This window comes from Bombus terrestris, chromosome 5 (assembly GCF_910591885.1).
Source record: "Bombus terrestris chromosome 5, iyBomTerr1.2, whole genome shotgun sequence".
Classification (NCBI taxonomy): Eukaryota; Metazoa; Arthropoda; class Insecta; order Hymenoptera; family Apidae; genus Bombus; species Bombus terrestris.
In genome coordinates, this window is record NC_063273.1 from 7,138,701 (window position 1) to 7,160,844 (window position 22,144).

Sequence of the window (22,144 nt, forward strand, 5' to 3'; positions counted from 1 at the left end):
TAGCGTGATAATAATCGTTTATTATAAATAACTATTAACACGTTGTCCTGTCGTGTACATCATCATCTGACGTGTTTTGTTTCGCTTCGTTCATTGCTTAGGAATCCATGCAATAGTATACGTTACAATGGAGCATTTTATCCAGTTACTTAGGAATTACAAACATTTACTTTTAATGCGATTATTCGTGTGACGATTATTTACAGATAGAACGATCATCGGTACTGGCGGTGTAATTCGACCAGTAATTTTACAACTAACCGTTATTATTCGCTGATAAGAGAAATGGGACAATACTATACGAGCAGGAATCCAAGCGAGATCGCGTTTTGAATCGCGACAGCTTGGGGGATTACTGCGTCTTCGATAATGCCGGTTATAATCGTCGGGTTTTTTTTCCTTCTTTTTTTTTTGTTAATTATATCAAATGCAACGGTATTTCAAGTTATCCAAATGTCTGTAGTTTGCCCTCTTTATTTTATGGAGAATTACCGGATTTAATACCATCTTCTCTTCCGTTCTTTTCGCTCTCAATCGGTTTGATACATTGAAATCTTTGAAAATAGAAAAAGAAAATGGAAAAGGACAATACGAAGGAAAAGATAAAAGAATGCTTGAAAGAGAAAAAAATGTATCGTCGCTCGATATGCAGATCTCAATTCTTTTTGAAATGAAGGCTGTTCGATATAAATCTGGTCTTCTTGTTTTTTCGATGAAGTCGTCGAAAGGAATTCGGTGTTGAAAAATATGCAATCGTTTTTAAGCCGAACACGTCATACTATTATTTCCCGTAAAAAATACAATACGGACCGCAATCAATACAGGCACGATAAATATTAAATCACACTGCGCACACGTATCAGGTGCTAACTGCATAATGCGTTATAGAGCAATTTTCCGCATTGTTTTCTACTCGTAAATCGAGGGCAATGCGACGCTGAGCTAAACAGTTGAGACGATTTTGCAAGGAAAAAATACAATGGGTAGCAACGAGGAACGAAACGAAATGTTATAACGGAAAAGCGATTCGCATAAAATTACATCGTATAGGTACATATTCCACTCGTATTTACGAGTGACTGTTATGCTGTTTTTCGCTAAATAAAGTTCGTATCGTTGTTTCGTATTGTTTTGCGTTCATTATCAATATCGTCTCATTTTGCTGGAACACATGTCGTTTAAAGTCAGTCGCATTGCTATTGGGGTGAGGGGGGAGGGGGAATTACCGGCTACGTAAACGAGGAACACGTATAATAAATATCGAATAACAGTTGTTACTTATGATAGTACGAAGTAGTAGAATGCAGCGTACATATAGCATAGCAGTTGCCACAGAGAGTACTTACTACGAACGAGTTTGTCACATTCATACTAGACTTTATAATCACTAGATATTCCTTTTCCTTTCTTATCGATTCAGCCCACCCATTCATTTCTTTCATTCCTCCACACTCATTCTTCGTATCCATTCTACTTTACCGGTTCTTTCGTCTCGTTGTCTCTCGCGCATTTTTACTTTTTTACCGTATCTCTCATCAATATGTATCTCATACACGCACGCATACATTTATTCCCTTCGTTTCTCGGATTTTCATTTTATCGATATCGTCATGTGTTCAACGAAAAGATACAATAATCTTTCATTCACCTAATCATCCGTCAATAAACTGAAATTTGCCCATGTACTAGGATTTCCTTTCATCTTCGGTCAGTCCGTTATTTGTCCGTCATAACACAAACAATATAGACTTTTTAAAATGTCCAACAATGTCTATTAACATCCTTTAGCTATTCACACACTTTTGAAACCATCTTCTCCATCTCAACGTCCGTGTCGATGTCGTGGTGTACGTGATTACTAGCACTGGCATTGCTAATAGTATCGACAGAGTTAGTAATTGGCGTGCTGGTTGGAGGTAGCATTGTCGCTGATGACGTGTCCAAACACGGGGTGCCAGGAGTGCTGGTAAGTTCGATCGGCAAGTCTGGTGACGCGAGTGGTTCCACCAAATCCTCTAAACCTTCAGGAGTTGGCAGTTTACTCAGTTCTTCTCTCAACAAACTATAATGCCTCTGTAAGGTATTATAAAATAAGATTCCAACACGTTACCCTAACATACCTAAGTTGAAATAATAGCATATGTAAAACTAATTAATTACCCTTAAAGCTAATGCGTTCAGAGAAAGAGTGCGGCCGATTCTGCGATCTGATCCGTATAATTCCATATCCCTTATCCATCCTTCTAATTGTGCAACAATTTCGTGTCTTTTTATCCAAAAGTGAGTGTGTATAACCTGTAGTCACCAAACACGAATGTAAGAATCCAGTTTTCGCATAATAAGCGAATATCCAAATGTAATTACCTCTTTGAAACAAGGACATGGATTACGTATTTGATCAAGCATCGCCCACTTAGCAGTAGCCTGACAAATGTTCACATTGTACTCCAGACTAGATTGTGCCCCACTCGCCGTACCTCGTGATCGTTCGTATCCTGGTTCGTTGAAATAAGGTTCTGATACCAAAATCAGCGATTGTATTGATACTAAGACCTGTTGTAACATTTAGTTAGTTAGTGATCCAAAACGCAAACTTGATCTACGCTTTATTAATATTAACACTTGCCTGCAGGAAACTACTAGTATGCGCATTCCATTTTTCTTCCGGACGACCGTGCCAAGTATTCAATACACTCAAGCAGACTTTTCCATCGTTGTACAAATTTGGGTTAAATCGTACGGTATGGCGACCTGTAGTTTCTAGATTTATTAACATCGGACTGTTAGGATAATCCGGAGGAAAGTACACGTCAAACTCGAAACACCCGTTGGCATATGGTGTTTCCTCTGGTCCTGTTATGAGTACCTAAATAAAGAATTTCAATGTTCATGATACAAGATATAATTAATAATTATGTTACATTAGTTGTTTGTTTCATTCATGTAGTTACCTTCATTACGTCTAATCTATCTGTGTCGCACCTAACGAAAACACTACTACTGTACGACAAAGGTAGCGCCGTAGAAAGTGTGACAGCTTCTTGAGCTAATCTCTTGACCCTCATGGGGTGACTTCTTTCGCCAGCTGCCCTCATGGTGGATTCAAAATGATATGAAACAGCAAACTTATATCCACCAGCTTCTGAATTTTCAGTAATCATCTCATATGTATCTACAATGGTAAGTAATACATTAAAATAAAATAATATATGTATATAAAAAATGATAAGTATATTCTAAAAGAAACACATTTTCTTACCAAATTGTAAATTTTTCATAACTTCTATGTATCGTTGTTCGATAGAAAGCAGAGGTAATTCTGGAGCTGTGGGACTTGGACCAGGTAGTTCTTCTTCGATTCCTGACAATCTAGAGGTAGCATTTTGCACTATAGTAGCGCTCTCTTGAATATCAGGGATCAATGTTGCTAGACCTTCGTCTTGCTCAGTATCGTCAGGATATTTGAATAGCGTCTTCGACTTATTACTCCTAGTACGATTAATCTTGTGAACATACGTGTCCACGCAAACTCTCATACCGGATAAAAGTGATACAACGGATGGTTCACCAGACTTTCCGCCTCTAGGTAATAAAAGCGGAACTAATTGATTCGATAGAGCCATAGCTCTGAGCAGTTGCAATACTGCCCGATACAAAGGAATGTGCCTCGCCATGTCTAACACCGAATCGTTTCTCAAATACGAAGACAGGGCTGGAAGTAAACAGGATCGGGCTAGTAGATCGGGAAAAGATGCTGGCAGTTCTCTTTGTGTTTGTCCACCGGAGCCAATGTAACTTGCTAAAACTTGCAGTAATACTGTAACGTGCTCTTCTTCGGATCTCTGTCGCATCAAAGCTTGTTCGACATTCCACGACTGTTGTGTAGACCCGGTACCAAATCCTGTACCTTTCGCCCAGTACAAATGCGAATTATCGTCGCTACGTCCTGCTTCGCCCTGGTTGCTAGTTACTTTCTGCTCCGAATTTTCGTTCTGGTTCGTTTGGTGGGTAAATACGGCTAAACAATTCAACAACAGAAGCATAGCACCCACTTCGATGGTTGTTTTACGTAAGAGAAGACCATCGTCTGTGGTCGCAGGTGTAGCATCAAGTAATTGCTTTAACACTTGGAATGGCAAGGTTGGTAACAACGCAGCCAACGGTGACGTTAAAACGTCTCCACCTTCGCCATCATCCGAAACGCCTAATGCAAGACGTAACAAACACTGTGCTCGTTTTCGGTCTCTTAATAGTACTTCCGCATAACCTGGAAGTCTGAGGAACAAACCAAAAGCAGCAAGGGAATGTGGTGGCACGTAAGCAGCTGGTGATGATGCCCACGGAGAAGAGTTATTTCCACTTTCTTCCACGACTTCACAAGCATCGTCGCTGATTCCTAATTTGACCCACTCCTCGTATGTTTGTTCTGGCGAAGGTAACGGGACGGGTGGTGGTCTAGAATCTGGATACACAAGCGGTAAATGTCGAGCTAACACCGCTAAACCACCACCTGCACTGAACACTCCTAATGAACTTTCTATGCTTCTATAATTTAATAACTCGCTGTCGTTTTGTTTCGTTATGTCATCTGAAAGATAATAGAACAGTTATCTATAAACGTTCCTCCAAACTAATGAATTTCATTTAATACATACCTTTTGAATCTTTATTACGTTGACGCAATATAAGATGCAAACAAGGTTCTGATAAAGATATTCCACTATCTTCGGCAATAGCCAAAAGCTGAGCAATGGTCAACTGCGGTGGTAAAGGAGTATTTGGACGTGATGAATGTATCAAATATTGTTGATTAGTAGAATTGGTAGAATTCTGCTGAACATTATTAGTCGATGTTTTGCTCGTACTAGCCGCTCCATCTATTAATACGAAATTTCAAGTAGAATAATTAAAATTTGCTCATATTTCATGTATTATAATATATCATAAATAACAAGTGACTTGCCAGAATTTATTCGCGACTTTCTTATAACAGGACCACGAGCTTGTGATCTGTTAGATGCCTCCTTAGCCCTCTTGTCTTTCGCCGTATTTCCCGCGGCTACGCTAAGAGTATCTACTATGAAGGCCATACCAGATTCCCAAAGCTCTCTAGATCGATTATTATTCGTTCCAGTTTCATTACCCTTATATGTATTTGGCAACAATAAAAAAAGCCATGTACCTTTGAAAAACATTCCAAATTTTATTAGAACCATATTGCGCATATTGATTATTACTAATTGAAGAAAAGAATATTGAAACTTAACTCACCAGAGACTTGTTGTAATATATCCGCAACGGTTGATTGAGTAGACATGTACAGTAATTGATGATAATGACCGAGCGGATGAGCTGGATGCGGTGGCATAGCCAGCATGCTATAATTGACTGCTGTATTTGAAACTTTCATCGGTGCATCAGAAGTTACAGATACTAATACCTTTTCACCTTCCAATAATAATTGCAAAATCAGTCGTCTCGTGAAACCGGAAATTCCATGAAGATAGCGCACATCTATCCGACAAAAATGTTGTATACTACATGAAATAAAATGAATCTAAACTAAATTAAAAATAATCGTCTCTTACTGGAAGTTGTTCGTTGTTGAGAAATCACGTCGGTTAATAACTCGGCTAATAACTTTTGATTTTCAAGATGACACCAACAACACCTAGATAAAAATTTAATCATTGCACTTTCTAATGATGCATATGATATACTTGTTTTAGAACATCTGTAAAATGAAAATCTTTTTAGTATCAAATTTTCTTTTATATTTGTACCATAAATGAAATATGTATAACTACCTCAAAGACGATAAAGATGGATTTTCTACGGGTCGATTACTGAGAAGTGAAAGAAGGGGTAACCAAAATCCACGTCCTTCTTTACCAAGCCAATCACGCATTCTACCTTCCGAGCAGACAAGAGTCAAAAATTCTAACACCATTGCTATACTTTCCGGTTCTGTCATACACAATTCACCTAAATAATGATTATCATAATACCGTTTATAAAGATCGCAAAAAAAGTTATTAGATTGTAAAAATTACAACTTTTCCAAATAACACACTTACCAACATAATTATTGGTATCCATGGAACTTTCACCAGCTTTATCATTATCAGTTAAACTTCCTAAATTACTTTGACAGCTACCCTTCGTTAATATTCGTCTACTTTGCGGTTGCTCTTGTCGTGAACTTTCCAGATTACAAAAATCTACATAGAAGTTTCACCCTTTAGAAATTTATCCAATTCTAGAATAATAATCTCACAAGATAATCTCTCACCGATAATTAACATTGTCAGCGAAGCAGGAAGTCCAGAATCAATCAATTGTTGAATACCTGGTGGAGACCGAGCGGCTGCAGCTACAGTAAGCAACTGCCCTTCTGTTAAATTTAATCGTTTATATTCTGATAACACATAACGATAGTACCATTCTTCGCCATTAAATTCGCTCTTCCTATCATCTGTTTGACTCTCTCTTTCCTTACGATCATCCGATATAGATGCAGAATGATCTGTTGCCATATTAGGTACCAAAATTCGTACTCTTTGAAGAAGCAAAGGGAATAATGAAGGTCTCACGTAGCAAAACGCGCAAAGAGCAGAATCAATCGCCTGTTTTAAGGCAGAACTCATTCCCAAAACCAAAGTCCATTGATACAAAGCACTAATTGAAAAGAAAGCTTATATTAAAAACTATCAAATGGAAAAAGAATTAAATATATCGAGAATACGACTTACTTAAAAAGTTCATCGGTCAATAAAGCCTGTAAATCATAATTAAGATTTTGCTGTTGATGTGCTTCCCATATAATAGAAGACACACAATGAATATATACAGCAGGCGGATTAATAGCATTAGGACCATTACTGGGCCGAGAAATTCCATTTACTGCTGATGCATGGAGCCACGATAACACCGCTGTCATACGAGCTTCCGTGCAAAAATCTTGAATGGAACATAGTTGCTGCAATAATTCTACAACCAATTGGACAGTTGATGTTTCTTGTGTAGTTGTGGCACCTGTAAAATACCAACCAGTTCGGTTTCAATTCATGTATTCAGAAAAATACACTTGAAAAAAAAAGAATAGAATCGATTCCCAAGAAAAGCAGTACCTTGAAAGAAAGAAGTAGACCTGTTGTTGAGTAAAAGACCAATGAGTCGAAGTCCAAGCTCTCGAGAATGTAAGCCTAGTTGCAAAAGAACCCTCTCCAGATTGGGAGTAAAAAGAGATGGTGCTGGGAGTAACAGAAGATTACAACATGCCTCAACCAGTCCTTCAACTGAAGCCGCAGAATTAAGCACTTTAACAGCGAGATTGCTGTTCAACGTGCTTACGGATAGACATTGATGCAACAATCGCAACCAACCCAAGCTAGACAGATACGTTAAATTGATACGTAAAATTGTATTTGGACTCATGAAATCATAGAAGTGTTCGCTTCACAGTGAATACGATTAAAAATTATATCAATAAATGTACGATTTAGGCAATCAGTAAATAATTACCTTGTCTTGGTAAGTTGTTCTTCGTCTATTGTATCGTGATTCGTTTTTATTTCACCGAATGCTGTGGTACCTAATAATCTAATCTGACTTAAACTTATATTTCTTGAGTCGCGCGGCTTGTATAGTCGTACGAGTACAGATGTTGCTACTTCTGGCTGAGATAAAGTGATACGAATAAATGTCAAGCCTGCCGTAGGCATCGGTGGACAAACAGGTGTTAGAGGACTGTTACTTTCTCTCGAAACTTCGATAGCCACAGCCGACGGGCACGCTGTAAGATAATAATATCAAGATAATAATATCAAGATAATAATATAATATTATAATATCAAAATATGACATGTATTGTCCATTAATACTGTGTTTATATATCTTACTAGCTAAAGACGTAAGATGCGGTTGAAGTTCCACTTTTCTCAATAATATAGCACAAGGTAAAGTGATCGCAAGATCAACCCATGCCTCATCAGGGAAACAGTGATATAACCATGCAGCTGTCCTGGCTCGCTTATGTGGCGTGGAATTTTGTATGAGAACATCTGCCGGTTGTGCAGCAGGATTAAACCAAGATATAATACCCAAAGGAGCAAAGTTTAATAATCCATCTTCATAAGTTTCTAGCGTATTCATGGACTTTTTGCTACTTGAAGACGCTACTGGTAACACATTAGGAACATTCGAAAGATGTTCCATTACTAATGCAATCACATCAGGCGAAGCAGAGTTAGTGTTGCCACTGTTACTTGATTTTACTAAATTTTCACAAAGTACTTTTACTCCACCCATCGCTGTAAACATTGCCAATGATACTTCATTGTCCAAAACCCTTAAGATATACCAAAGAAGAGGCTCTGACAATTGCATAACACCCAACTGTCGATTTAATTCTCTTTGTTCACATGCTGCAAAAAATATAATATATTAAATATGAAAACATGTTCCTGCAAAAATTGAAATTCCTGAAAATAATGTGACTTACAAGAGGAAAGGTATTGATAAAGTGGATTGAGTACTAAAGAGCGATTGCTTGCTTTTTTAGTAAGAGTAGTCAAAAGTTGAAATGTAGCGTCTGGTATCGAAGCGGGATCACCAAGTTCAGTTGCTGTTCCTGCACCAGCACTTTCACCTAAAAGCATAGCTAGAGATGAACCGGTACTATGGCCTAGAGCTCCTAGCAAACGCATCATGGTAGGTTCATGTTGCAAAACTGAAAATCATAACATTTCATTAATTAATATTTGATTAGAACAAACTTATTGCATTTTGATACATACCAGTATCTGCAACACATCGTACACGAGGTTTATTAGATGTACATTGTTGTAAGCGTGATGAAGATTGTTGCTCTGCGACTTTACTTTCATCCGTTTGTGAAATATTTACTTTCATTTGAGTATCATTGATATCAATATTTGCATCGAAATTTGTTTCAGATAGATCGATTCTTATTGGGCCGTCAGATCGACCTGGGCAGGGCTGAAAATATAAAATATTCTAATATGAAAATAAATTCTAAATATCTATTCGATATGAAACATTTTAAACAATAATGTGTACCTCTGGTAAAGGTGTTTGAATAAGTCGGTATACTAATTTAATAAGAGCTACGACTAAAGTATCCCATGATGTAGGATGATCTTGTCTGGTATCTCCACCGAATACACAAGCAAATAAACTTCCAAATCCTCCAGATGAATTTGCTAAATCACCAGTGCCACCACATTGAGCTCCAACTGTTATAAAACAGGAATATGGAAAATGGAACTATATGACAATTCAGTAATATGATACTTTATATTGATTCATAAAAGTACCTTCAGAACCCCTAACATAAGTAGAAACTAGTACTCCAACGCATTCTGTTATACTCATTGCAGTTCCTAAATCTGTGTTGGTAAAATTTAGATTTGTTAATGATGTTATAAGTTTGTACTGTGCGTCTAAGGGTCCTCTTCTTGTAGACAGAGCTCCACCAGGTTGTACAAGTTGATATACTACCCATAGTAACAGTTCCTTTAATGCATTCCCTAAAGTACTGCCAGGCGTAATCACGTCGCATCTCATTTTTAATCTAACTAAAAAATATTGTAGTGCTTGGCAAACAGTAGGTCCAGCCTAAAAATCATATATTGAAATACAAAATTACAGAATACTGCAAAGTATCTAGTATTTGAGAAGGCGTATCAACATACCATAATATATTGTTTGTCCATAGCGTTAACATTTAATCCGCTTCCAGAAAGTAAACGCAAAAGCATAGGACCCATGTTACGTTCTTTTACAATACATCCGGCCATACCACCCAGAAGACCCTCTAGTGGTTGTCTACTATTTGCAGCTTCTGCAGGATTTGTCTGTAATGGTTGATTATTTGCCAGAGTCAAACATTGGAGAGCGAGACACCAGGCTCGTAAAGAAACTCCTGGATGCCTACAAATTGATTTTTATTACTGAAAACTTTAAATAAAAAATGATTATTGTTAAAATGAATTTTGTATTTACCAAGATAATGCAGATATAAGATTTGAAATAGCTGTTGAACTTAAAGGTATAACAGGTGTAAGTGAAGGATCAAATTGATTTGGGGAATTTGATTGTTCTGTAGAAGCATCTAAATTCAATGTTAGCCAAAGTTGAAGGATAAGTTCCAGATTTGTTTCCACGCTCTGTTGCGAAATAGAAATAATTTTTAGTTTACTCTTTAGTTCATTGGGTTTAAGTAGTGGATATTATATGAGTAGTAGAGTTGCTGTTTAATTAATATTACCTGTAAATATAATTCCGCGAATATTTTGTCAAAACATCTCGTTAACATTATTAAACTCGAAAAAGTTGTGTCAGGCGAGTTCCAAATGTCTTGACTTCTCTCATTCCAGTTAGGTTCTGCTTTGGATGTTGATTGTTGAGGATATCGACTTGTCTCTGGTGGAACCTTTTATATAAGAAAATAAAGATAAATTTTATCCAAATTATGCTAGGAATAAATATAAATTAAACATCACCAACTCACATGTATTGTGGTACTTATACTATAAGGTAAATTATACATGCTGAACATAGACAATATCCTTAGTGATAACTCTATTCCCATTTCCACCCCATATTCCAATCTTGCATCCATCGCCAAAGAAATCCTTTAAAAATTTTCAGTTAATTTAATATTTCGAACAGTTGGATTATATTTAAGTATTTACATATATATTATATACCCAGATATGTCTACATTCTTAGGTAATGGATGACCTTTTTTCAATGTATTTCTACCACGTTCCAAAATATCATCTAAGAAATCTTCAAATTCACTGTCATCTGACTCTAAAAGGGAAGGCAAAAATCCATTGGACTTTGATGTTGATGCAGCTGCAGACATCACCATTATACCATCTTGAGCATCTTCTTCTCCTTCACCTTCCGCAAATCCTTCATCATTACCAAGTGGAACAGTAGTATTACTTGTTTCAGCAGCACTAACATATTCTTCTTCTGGTGTTCGACTCTTTTCCGTAACAAGAGATTCGAAGTTTTCCTCGGAAGGACTTCCTTCATGAGTAGAACACGTTTTTGGAATTAATTTTCCACCTGCAAAAAGATTAATGAAGACCAAAAAGAAAAATACATATAAATAATAGGTATTACAATCGTATTTCAGAGTAGTAATGTAATAAAAACTGTATTATACCTTCTAATAAATCCTGCAAAAGGCACGAAACTGCATGCGAAGACCAGGCCGCGTCAGAAGTACCCGTTGCCAATCTGACTAATTTTAGGAGCTGTTCTTCGCTCATAAGCTCACACAAGCTAATTGCAGGACGTGTAGATATCACTAGCCTAGCGACTACCTATATGGTACATGATACAATAATTCAAACAGTTGCCCCATGAAAAGCATAAAGCTTATTATATATTAAAAATTATCAACTATATCTACAAGCTAGTAATGTTTTGATTGTAAATCGTAGTACTAAGCATTAGTACAAATAGAGCATTAATGAGCTAATTTTATCAGTTATATTTCGTTTATAAATAAATAATATATAATGAAGATAAAATTTTTACATCAAAAAAGGAAAAAAGGAAACAAAACAAAAACTCGACAAATAAATATCATATTTTTGAATTTCCTTACCTTGCAAGCTAATAGGAACATATCCACATTAGCAGAATTATATAAAATAAGAGCAATGAGCCCACGTGCAACAGGCAAAACATGTTGATGTGATAAGTTGGATATATATTCAACATCCGCGTCCGTTGTTTCCGATTTACTAGAACTTATATGATACAGTTAAGTTATTATAAAATCTTAAAAAGAGATAGATGAGACTATTATATAAATTTCCATTACAAACCTTGCGTTTGCTTGTGATTGTAAACTACGGGAAGTGTGTTGTGTATCACTTTTGCGAATACTAAGAATATCTTTGAAATGCTTGGCAGAATTTTGTCTTAATGTTTTCTTAAAAAACTGCTCCTGCGATTTTAATGTTGCTTTCATTTTACTACACAATGAAGCAGTATGTGAAAGATTAGTCCATCCCTTTAAAATTCATATAACATATTAATTCTTTAAATGCTTACTATATTTATTATTATAAGATGAAAGTACTTTCATACCTGCGATGACGTATGGAACACTTTTTTTGCTTGCTCTAACTCTTGAAGTTGTTGCTTGTGATGCATTATATGTTTCTGTAATTTTTTACGATAACTAAAAGTTAGAGAACGATTGGCATTACCATATTTCCTCTGCATTGCAGATTCTCCTTGAATAAATTCCCAGCGAGATGATAAACCTTGTAAACGAATTTTTATGATAATCAACATTTAAAATATTGGTACTACCATCTATATGAAATATCCACGCGTATATGTAGTACCTTGTTCTTTAGTTTTTTCATTATTTTCTTCCAAGCAAGTAGGTGGTATCGCTATAGTATCCAAACATACTGACAGGAAAAGCAGTACCCAGCCAATAAGTGTTATGTCCAAATGATTTGTATCTGAAGTTTGAGGATTTGACAATGGTGCCAATAATTTGCCTAGCGTGCGAACCATAGCATCTATTACAGAAGATCTATTGACGCCAGCAATCAATGATTTACGTCCGAGAAGTGTTAGCAAAATAAATACTCTAAAAAATTAAACAAGGAATTTTCAACTTATATAACGTTTTTAATTTTTATTAAAAAGTTTTAAACACTATATATGTCGTACCTGTCTTGTGGAAATATGTGCGTAGACGACGACGAATAGAGATTAATTAAAACATTAGACAAAAAATTTCCCCACCAAGGTTGATGACCAGCCATACGCGTTAGAAGTGCAACAGCTTGTAGTTGTAAACGCGGAGCTGGTGTAACAACACAAATCGAATGAAAAAACTTTTCACAAACGGTTGGTGTAAAAACATCGCATATTGATAACGGTATCTAAAAGAAAAAGAAAATATATATATATACAAAATTCTAAACGATCATAATGTCATATACAATTATAATACATAAAGATTAAGAAACATACGCTAGGTATTGGACCAATTTCATATACTGCAAACAGGAGAATATCGAGTAAAGTTTCTCCAAGGGCTCGCAATTTGTCGGTAGGTGCATTTGCTAAAGACATTGTAGGTATGGTTCGAGAGCCTTTCCATGATTCCAATCGTCTCCATACACCTCGGACAACATTTAGTTGATGTTGAAACATTACGCATTCCTATAATATTCAACATGTACATTTTTTATGCATGTAATGAGTCTTTATATTAAAATACTTAATTTAACTTACTTGATAAGTAGCCAATATTTTTGCAGATGGCTGCTCTTTATTTTCATTAGGTACTTTATTAAAAGAAAGATAGTGTTGCATATGCATAACATTAGTAGTTTCTGAACACAACAGTGGATCTAATAGGCTTTTTAGTTTTTCAGTAGCTAGACTAAATCTAGAAGAATAAGAGAATAAATGTTAATCATAAACTGTATAAAACATAATAAACAAAATTTATACTTCCAAATATATTGTAAGTACCTGCACTGCACATCTTCTGCGAGAGCTGACAATATATTGCACTGCGTATTGATAGTAGCTTGCACATTAGAATCAAAGGTGTTGTCACAAGTTACTGAACTACTATTTAATTCCGCATAATCTTCTCCAGGTAAGACCATCATGTGTCCATAGAAAATTCCTAATGGAATTTTACACATTGTAGGAGACATTCCATACCGACCTATGATTATAATCTGAAAGCAATAAGACAATTTTCTGTTATAATATAAATGAGTAAATAAATTAAGCTAAATGAAATGAATAAGTTCTTTTATTATAGTAAAATATAGTGAATATTATTAAATACCTTTAGATATCTACAAACAGGTGGTGGTTGAAGATCACATACAACCAATGACCTATTTCCAATATCACCAGCAACAATGAGTCGTGTACCATCAACTTCTTCCTTTTTTGTCCATATATCTATAGACAATGATGCTAAATCACTGCAGCAAGGAATAATCAAATCCGTAAGCAATACAGGTGATCCAAAATCAAGGATAACAAATCGGCGAGCACCAGAATGCATTCGATCGACCACCAATGCCTGTTGTGGTGGCCAACACAATAATCTTCCCCATGGGAATGTAACATCTTTTCGCTGTAATATATACAGATAACAAAGAGAGTTCTTTAATAATATTTATTTTGATAATTGTTAAACATCTATTTAGTTTCTACTTTGTTATGAAATGGATCATAATCATTCAAACAAATACATGAAAATGCAAAAATAAATCAGTTCATCTTACAAAACAGTACATTAAGACTGAATATTTGCAAGAATTAGAAATTTGGGTAAAATCATTTTTTTAGATATCGCTCTATACAATTCACTTCCACTTTCCATACATTTCATAGCAGAAATAATTTTGTTATTCAAATTATTCCTACATTCTTACCCAAAATTTCATGGTGTAGGAAGGAATATATGCGTTTATATATATAACATTAAAAGCATTAAGTAGGAATCAATTCTACATGTCTCATTTAATTAAATCTATAAAGCCAAAGTGTATGCGCCCGCGTGTAAGTGTGTTTGTGTATGTGCGAAATAAAACTGGAAACGATATTATACTTGCAAAATTAAATCATGAAAGTAGATGTAGACAACCTCGTATCATTAAAATATTTGCTCGTGCGTTGAAATCAAAACAAATCATTCAGTACAATAAGACCTGCGTAACTGGACAGCGTTCTTATCACACCTATGTTTTATAAATCTTGTAGATAAATATAAATGGGAAAATGTGCAGTATGATAATATAATATCAAAATGACATTTATGTTAAATGCATGGTATCCTAAGGCTGTCATGCAATTTGCAATTTATGTATCTAGCTTTGTATCCAACAATTAACGAAATTATATAAACTCAGTTACAAACAGCATATTAATAAAGCTATAAAAATTTATGGTAACGACAGGAAATCGTCGAACTGAGCAACAGAAAGAAAAAGTGCAATTTTTCATCTATGTAATCTACCTTTTTAGAATTGCTGTCTTCAACTTTGTTTATAGTAGTATTGATATTTTGTACAGACGATTTTTCTTTCGTTACAGTAGAACTTAATATACATGAAGTAGGCATATCATTTTGTGTATTATGCCATGTCTGATTGTTGATAGGCATATCGTTAGCTTCATCACAGTCTGATTGATCATCAGGTGTGAATATCAGTTGTGGAGCAGGGTTCTTTAACATTCTTCCTGTACATAGACTAAGTAGATCGCTTAACATAGGTGTTGGCTTAGCCTGAACATCTGCTCCTAACGATCCAGCATCCAAGTTCTACAATGTACAATGATTTCTATCTAGATTATGTTTCCTCTATTTGAAAAAACATCTATACCATTTAGGTTTAATGTTCAATGCTAAATGACTGTAACAGCTTTAACCCTTTTAATTAAGAAGCAGAAATTGGTAAACTCCCTGTTTCATTTTACCATATTGCTTTGTAGATAACATTTATTTGTTTTTACTAATGTGAGTATTGTCACGTTTACATCAAATTTGAAATAATTGCATGCTCCATGAAATCGTTAGATTTAGAGTGTAATAGAAAAAGGAAAACAGAATATATGTAGGAACTGTTGATATATTAATATAAAAAAGGTAGATAGATCACGAGAACTTACGTAAGTGTGATGAATGGTTTTGATGTCAGGTACACCATTGTTATTTGTAGCTGTGCTATCATAAAGAGGTGCTCCAATATTACTTGTATTCATGCATGGGTCAATTTTCTCCATCTTGGTACCATCAGAAGCAGCAAGACAAGTGAAGTGAAGAGGCTCAACCTGAAATTTTACAATTTTTATCCGTTTTCAAATATTATTGATATGCTATATTCTAGTTCTTCATAATATCAATAAATCACCTCTAAAAGTCCTTTCATATTATGATTAGCACATAAAGCCTTCAACTTGCTAGATACCACAAGTTCACTAGTTGGATGTGTAGGCAGTGTAAGTAGGTCCCTCAAATCAATAGCATCCTGAGAATACATGGAACTTGATGAAGCAGCTGACGGTCCCGTCTGTTCATTAGCTACAGCTGACACATATGTGGGAGGTATAGGACTATATTTGGGAGGCATCGGTGATTCCAAGTCGAACAATTCGGTCTCAAATGGAGAATTATACAAACCAAATCTGTAAAAAATTGAAAACTTTTGTTGATGTTGTATTAAATCATTTCGATAAAACATATTACATTAAGATATTTAATCATACCTTGTCGCGAGTAATAAATGATATGGATTTACACGATTCGATATTTCAGCAGCTATTTGTTGTATTAAAGAAACACATTGTTGAGCAATACTGTGATTTCTATCTCGTATTAAAGTTCTATTAATTAATAATTGTAACCAACGTAGCGAACCAGCCCATTCAACTTCTACTATTGATGGTAACAACATTACTAAAACAGACACCAAAGCTTCGTCGAAAGATTGAGATGGAGGATCATTCAAATTATAAAAACCACTGAAAACAATTTGTAGCATTATAAAATAAATTTTACGTATTATTTACGCAAAAGTTATTGCATCATTAACTTACATATTACAAAGCATAATTAATTTTATACACTTGTGCGCTATACTTCGACCAGCATGCAAAAGGCAAGTTTTTAATAAATTAGATAGCCGTGCTTGTACTGAACGAATTGTTTCCAACTGGAAACTTTTTATTTCGATATTGTTTTGATTGTTACGAAGCCTCGTCAATCTGATAGAGGCTATCCATACAAGAACATCTAATGCCAGTGATTGTGCAATAGGCGATCTGTAACATTTCAATGCGTTATAACGCATTTGCGTATAATAAATATAAGTAATACCATTTATAATTCTCATAAAACTTACTTATCAAGCGTCTCCAAACAAGCAACACTTAATAAATTTTCAAAGCAACTTTTAGATTCTAGCATAGCGCATCGCTGCGCCCTCTCATTTGGTATATTAGTAGGATATACCGTTCGAACAGTAATTGATATTTCATAAATACAATCACAACCTTAAATGAATATGGAGAAAAAGGAATTAATCACAGGAGTTGATATATATATATAATAAATCAGTAAACAAAATTGTACCTACCGATGTAAACGTCTAATTTCTTATTACTTGTACCTTCTACAAATCGACGCACTTCGACTATCCTTAACTTTTTAGATGTAGGAGGTTTGTTGTCTGACGAGTTTGTTTTCGACTTTGACGTTGCCTAGAAATAAAGGAAAATGACATTTATCATGTATATTGTATTTAAATTTCAATACGCACTTTAAATAAGTACTTACGTTATCTTTCGTAGGATCGATTAGAGCCTTGATATGAACAAGAAGCGTCCTGGCTTTAGAACGAAACAATTTTGGGCTAGTCAGTGTAACACAACCAGAACGCCAAGATAAGTCCAAACTACGATGTAAATCAATCGGTCCACATAAAATCTCCGTATTATGTTGCCGCTGAAACTCCTCTGTGACCACAGGATTTTCTCCCTTCTGCTCATTACCTATGTTAAAATCTATTCTTTCATCCACAGGAGTTAATAAAGGCTCATGATGACCAATTCTTTTAATATTTTGCTTTAGTAAAGTAATTTGAATTGATGGCAATTCTTGACAAACTGAATGCAAACTGTACCGTACATCTACATGACCAATACGTCCTGCAGCACTTCGAGGGAGAGTCAATTCAAATATGTGCTCGTCCCAAGTATTTCTATAATTTATAAAGTAATCAACAAAGATAAAATATAAAATAAAATTATACTTTCTAAATATCTGTATATATCTATATTTATACATACCGTTCATTATGTAAACGCCATGTACGAGTATGATGTTGATCTTCTGACTGGTGAAAATGCTGGGGATGACGACGCTGTCGTTGAGCTTGCATCATTTCATTCCAACAAGGAGGAACGGTAGCACCATATGCGGGAGAATGATGGTCAAATCGTGTCAATTCATAAAGAGAACGTAAATCCGAATACGAGAAATTCAATTTGTGCGAAATTAATTGGTCTCTAAAAAGATATAATATTTCATGTTTTAAAATATTTTTACTTCGTTATTTTAATTTCATCTTTAATCTTACTGAAAAGCAGATGACGTTGACGTGCTAGGAATTGTACTTTTATTACTACTTTCTTCAGTTGTCATCATATTAATATCCTCAATATCTTCTTTGTCTTCCATAGAATCTTCTTCATCTGCAGTAATAAAAAAGTGAAGAGCGCCATCACTTGTACATGCACACAATCTCTCTAAGCCTGGAAAGATTATATTGTACAAAAATTAAAGCTATTAATAGAAATATGAATAAATATTACAACTTACTAGTACAATAAGTTGCGGAAACAAACTTTTTGCCTTCTACTCTTGCTTCGGTAATAGTTTTTAATGAATCTAAATTTAATACTCTGATAACACCATCTCTGCATACCAGAGCCACTTGTCCTATAGGTGCTGATGCATTTGAATTACTAGTAGAATTTCTACTAAAATTTTCATCAGATTGTGTATATTTATTTTTCTCTTGAAGAGGTAAAAACGCATGTTCAACAGGAGCTTCATCTGCAGATAACTCTCGTTTTGCTACTGGTTCAGAAAATACTTTTACCACTTGCCCCGAAAAATCCAAAGCATACACAAGTAAAACGGTATTTATATTATTTATATCATCAGGTATTTTACCATTTATTAGTCTATCAGACTGTGTATCATTATGGTCCCAATACACATAACCTTTCTGTGTGAAAAATTCGCTATCTTCATCGATATCCATTTGATTATTATTTGAAATTAGCGAATCTGTGTTATCTGTTGTAGGACACATAGCAACATACAAATGTCTTCCATCTTTAGATGGTTCAATGTGTGTAATTTTAACAAAATCAGGGGCTTCAATACGTAATGTCTTTACAACAACTGGTTCAGTCTTTGTTATTTTCATAATATCCAAACTTTTCTTATTCGCAGTTGTTAGATCAGATGTTGATGCAAAATGTTCTGGACCATTTATAGGATTAAAATTGGCATCAAATGAACTGGATGTTGGAGGTACTGTGATACCAATTGGATTTGAGTAGATCCCATTGGAAGATGATGCAGTAAGAGCAGATGTTGGAAAAATACCATCAAAATGTGGACCAACTACCTCTGAATCTACATCCTCTATTACTGGAACTTCATAAAAAAATTTACCAACCAAAAATTCTTGATATAAATTTTCTTGACGTTCACCGTTTGAACTAGCACTGGTGCCTGTTCCAGATAATGTCTTTTTAGCCTTAGAATCCTTAGTATTATCTTCTTTAATTGATTGTGTTGTTGCAATTTTGTGATGAAAATCATAAAATACTAAATAGTGCAATCTTGATGGTGTGTATTTATCACCTGCTACCTTCATTATATCTAAAGTGTCACTGGTAGCACTATTTACACTGTTCATTGCGCGAACGAGAGATGATGAAGCTAGATCTGCTGAAGTAGCCCACACATTTTCTAAAGTCCTTAATTGTGATGGATTACTAACTGTCACAGTAACAGCACACACTACACATGGCCTGATTTTAGAGTCTGATGTCTCTACAGGTAAAAGCGTAGAACCAGATATTTTTGCTTCACTGTTTTGAGATACGGGAGAACCTACTACAGACAATGCTGTGACTTGTACTTTATGAGAACCTGGATGCTTAAAATCAGAAAGGGAATCTGCTTCTGAATTAAGCGTCCTTAAATATGATGACAAATTTCTTGTGGAACCAAACTGAATAGAGTCTTTGTTATTTATTTCTTGATCTATAGGAGCCACATAAAATGATACCTCCCTCTGTGAAAAATACATTAGATGAGAATACTTTTACATGAAAAGCATCAATTAACATGTTACTATTATCATTATTATAATTATTATATATTACCTTTAATTGATTTGTTACATTCCAGACATTAATAAAACCTCCACTGGAAGCTGTAGCTACAAGGCCACTGACATTTGTAGTGCTAATTACATCTACAGTATCACCAGCCTCACGTGCAGGAGCAGTAGCAAGGATAACAGACAAAGGAACATTTTGTGTATATTCTCCTTTGACAAATGGACATGCTGGAGAATGACGTTCATGTTCTGACCAAGGTTCGTCTGTTGGTTCCCAACAAACTAAACACACATTACATGTAAAACACATTATCCTATCGTCACCTGTTGCATTTGGCTGATGATAAAAACCAGCCTGAGCCATTTGATCTGGTAAAGCCCATCTAAAGAACAATATACATATAATAAACCAGTTCAATTATTATCCACTAAAAGCCAATGATTTAAGTGTTATACTTGTAATTCATGTGTGGCCATTTTGAAAAAGTATCTCGACGTGTAGCTTCACTAAACATTAATGCTTTATCAGCAGGACCTCCTTCTAATGGCAGACCTGGTAATAGGCCATTTAATCGTTCATTAATGGCAGAAGCAATTGGCAATGCCGGAATATATCTGCTTAATCTCTTCAATTCAGTTACTAATCCTGAACACACAAGTTTCAGAGAACTGTGTGATAGTTCCAAACATACTGTATTCCACTGTTGAGAACAAGATAAATTAATATTTAAATAAATATTAGTTCATTTAGTAGTTCAAAAGTTTTGGTATCTATTTATTTGTTATACATACTTTTTGGGCTTTAATCCCCTTTTTCTGGTTTGCTTCTACTGTAAACGTTTTACTTATTAATTCATCTTTTACTTCTTGCACATGATCTACTCCTGGTAACTCTACACATCGTAGACACTGATATAATAAAGTAGCTTCAGAAAACAATAACTCTAATTTTACAATTTCTTCACTTCTTGAAACAGGTGTTTGTAAAAGAGTGTCCAAAAAGAGTACACCATTATAATCACTACGTACTCCAATTCCTCTTCCATCTGTATACAATATTTTATCTACACCATTTGACAAATATGTACCTTGAAGTCTTCCATTTAATTTTCCTGTAAAAATAAAGATTATTATATCTAATTACTTTAATCTATTAAAAAAGATTATGCAAACAGAATTTATTTTTTTATCACAGATGAATTTTAAAGATATCAATAAATACAACACAAAAAAACAAAGATATTTATGTAGCATTATAAAATAAATATCAATAGATATTTTGTACAATCTACATTTTCAAAAATTATTATTACATAATGATTGGTACAATTGTAGAAGTTGATATACTTCTTATAAAGACTACACTTTAATAAATCAACAAATAGCAAAAACGTTTTCCCCAAAAGGAAACATGATTGTAAATGGAGTAATAATAGGAACAGTTTAGGAGATAGTCAAATTACTCTAAGAACTTGGTTATATCTCAAACGGTGGCAAACAAATGATAACGATTAGTTAATAATAAAAATTGATCATATTAAAATCAGTGAGATTATACAAGTTTGAGTCACGCCTGACGTTTTGTACGCGTATACGACCTTGACCATGAGGCGTGATTGAATATTACAAATCAATTACCTACAAGATTTTTAATATAATGATTTGTCATGGATATGAAATTCTCCTTTATACGAGACAAACGAATCGAAATGCTTACCGGATAAAGAACTTTTTTGCAAAATTACTCCTGAGTTGACATCAAATACATATACTTGCGCACTGCCAGTGGTAATTAGTAACACATTTAGATTAGCATGATAAATTATACTTTTACACTCAGTATCCACATTTAAGTAACCGTCTTCCTTTAATAACCACAGATCATCATCAGCCATTTTGCTCATACAGATTACAATTCTCAAAAAATTTGCCTAATGCGCGAACATCACAAAAAACATGGCGTACTCATCACCGCCATCTTTGAGTAGAACGTCAGCAAATCGCTCTGAAGTTAGCTAATAACCGTCAAACGATTATTCCGCGCTAACAATACATCATCGATACATTATTCTTCGATCTTCAAAACTGCATCTTCCAACACCATCCCAATGTACATACGCAGTATAAAAAAAATTAATATTGTTTTACAAATAAATAATAAATTTTTCTTGCACAAT

At 34.7% G+C, this 22,144-nt stretch overlaps 1 protein-coding gene across 2 annotated transcripts; it reads right to left on the bottom strand.

The window, feature by feature from the left end:
* LOC100648203 (baculoviral IAP repeat-containing protein 6) lies at positions 1 to 21,940 on the bottom strand. 2 transcript variants are annotated; one of them, XM_012308595.3, is made up of 51 exons: positions 21,685 to 21,940; positions 20,760 to 21,079; positions 20,424 to 20,668; positions 20,011 to 20,350; positions 18,425 to 19,919; positions 18,183 to 18,357; positions 17,893 to 18,111; positions 17,381 to 17,804; positions 17,181 to 17,304; positions 16,947 to 17,097; positions 16,642 to 16,866; positions 16,312 to 16,566; positions 15,957 to 16,230; positions 15,715 to 15,876; positions 15,062 to 15,367; positions 13,880 to 14,176; positions 13,552 to 13,766; positions 13,309 to 13,465; positions 13,045 to 13,236; positions 12,739 to 12,953; positions 12,402 to 12,655; positions 12,139 to 12,317; positions 11,874 to 12,061; positions 11,651 to 11,795; positions 11,204 to 11,363; positions 10,734 to 11,103; positions 10,535 to 10,658; positions 10,292 to 10,456; positions 10,027 to 10,190; positions 9,717 to 9,954; positions 9,339 to 9,639; positions 9,082 to 9,257; positions 8,799 to 9,000; positions 8,504 to 8,731; positions 7,902 to 8,426; positions 7,525 to 7,795; positions 7,131 to 7,390; positions 6,753 to 7,035; positions 6,293 to 6,678; positions 6,078 to 6,221; positions 5,808 to 5,985; positions 5,589 to 5,734; positions 5,272 to 5,514; positions 4,964 to 5,182; positions 4,656 to 4,877; positions 3,260 to 4,588; positions 2,952 to 3,172; positions 2,627 to 2,866; positions 2,365 to 2,553; positions 2,161 to 2,295; positions 1 to 2,073 (listed from the first exon to the last, which is right to left on the bottom strand). In XM_012308595.3, exons 1-51 carry the CDS (start codon positions 21,869 to 21,871, stop codon positions 1,789 to 1,791), a joined length of 14,148 nt encoding a protein of 4,715 aa, XP_012163985.1. In that variant the 5' UTR covers positions 21,872 to 21,940; the 3' UTR covers positions 1 to 1,788. The 2 variants fall into 2 exon arrangements, with proteins under 2 accessions (XP_012163985.1, XP_003395535.1); XM_003395487.4 differs by lacking the exon at positions 15,062 to 15,367.
* Between the last annotated feature and the right edge of the window lie 204 nt (positions 21,941 to 22,144).

Excerpts from the sequence above, each read along its gene's own strand:
- LOC100648203 (XM_012308595.3), bottom strand. The coding sequence starts at position 21,871 with ATGAGCAAAATGGCTGATGATGATCTGTGGTTATTAAAGGAAGACGGT. Across the intron at positions 17,305-17,380 it reads TCGATCCTACGAAAGATAAC|GCAACGTCAAAGTCGAAAAC; the intron begins GTAAGTACTTAT and ends CTTTATTTCTAG. Across the intron at positions 12,656-12,738 it reads CACATATTTCCACAAGACAG|AGTATTTATTTTGCTAACAC; the intron begins GTACGACATATA and ends TTAATTTTTTAG.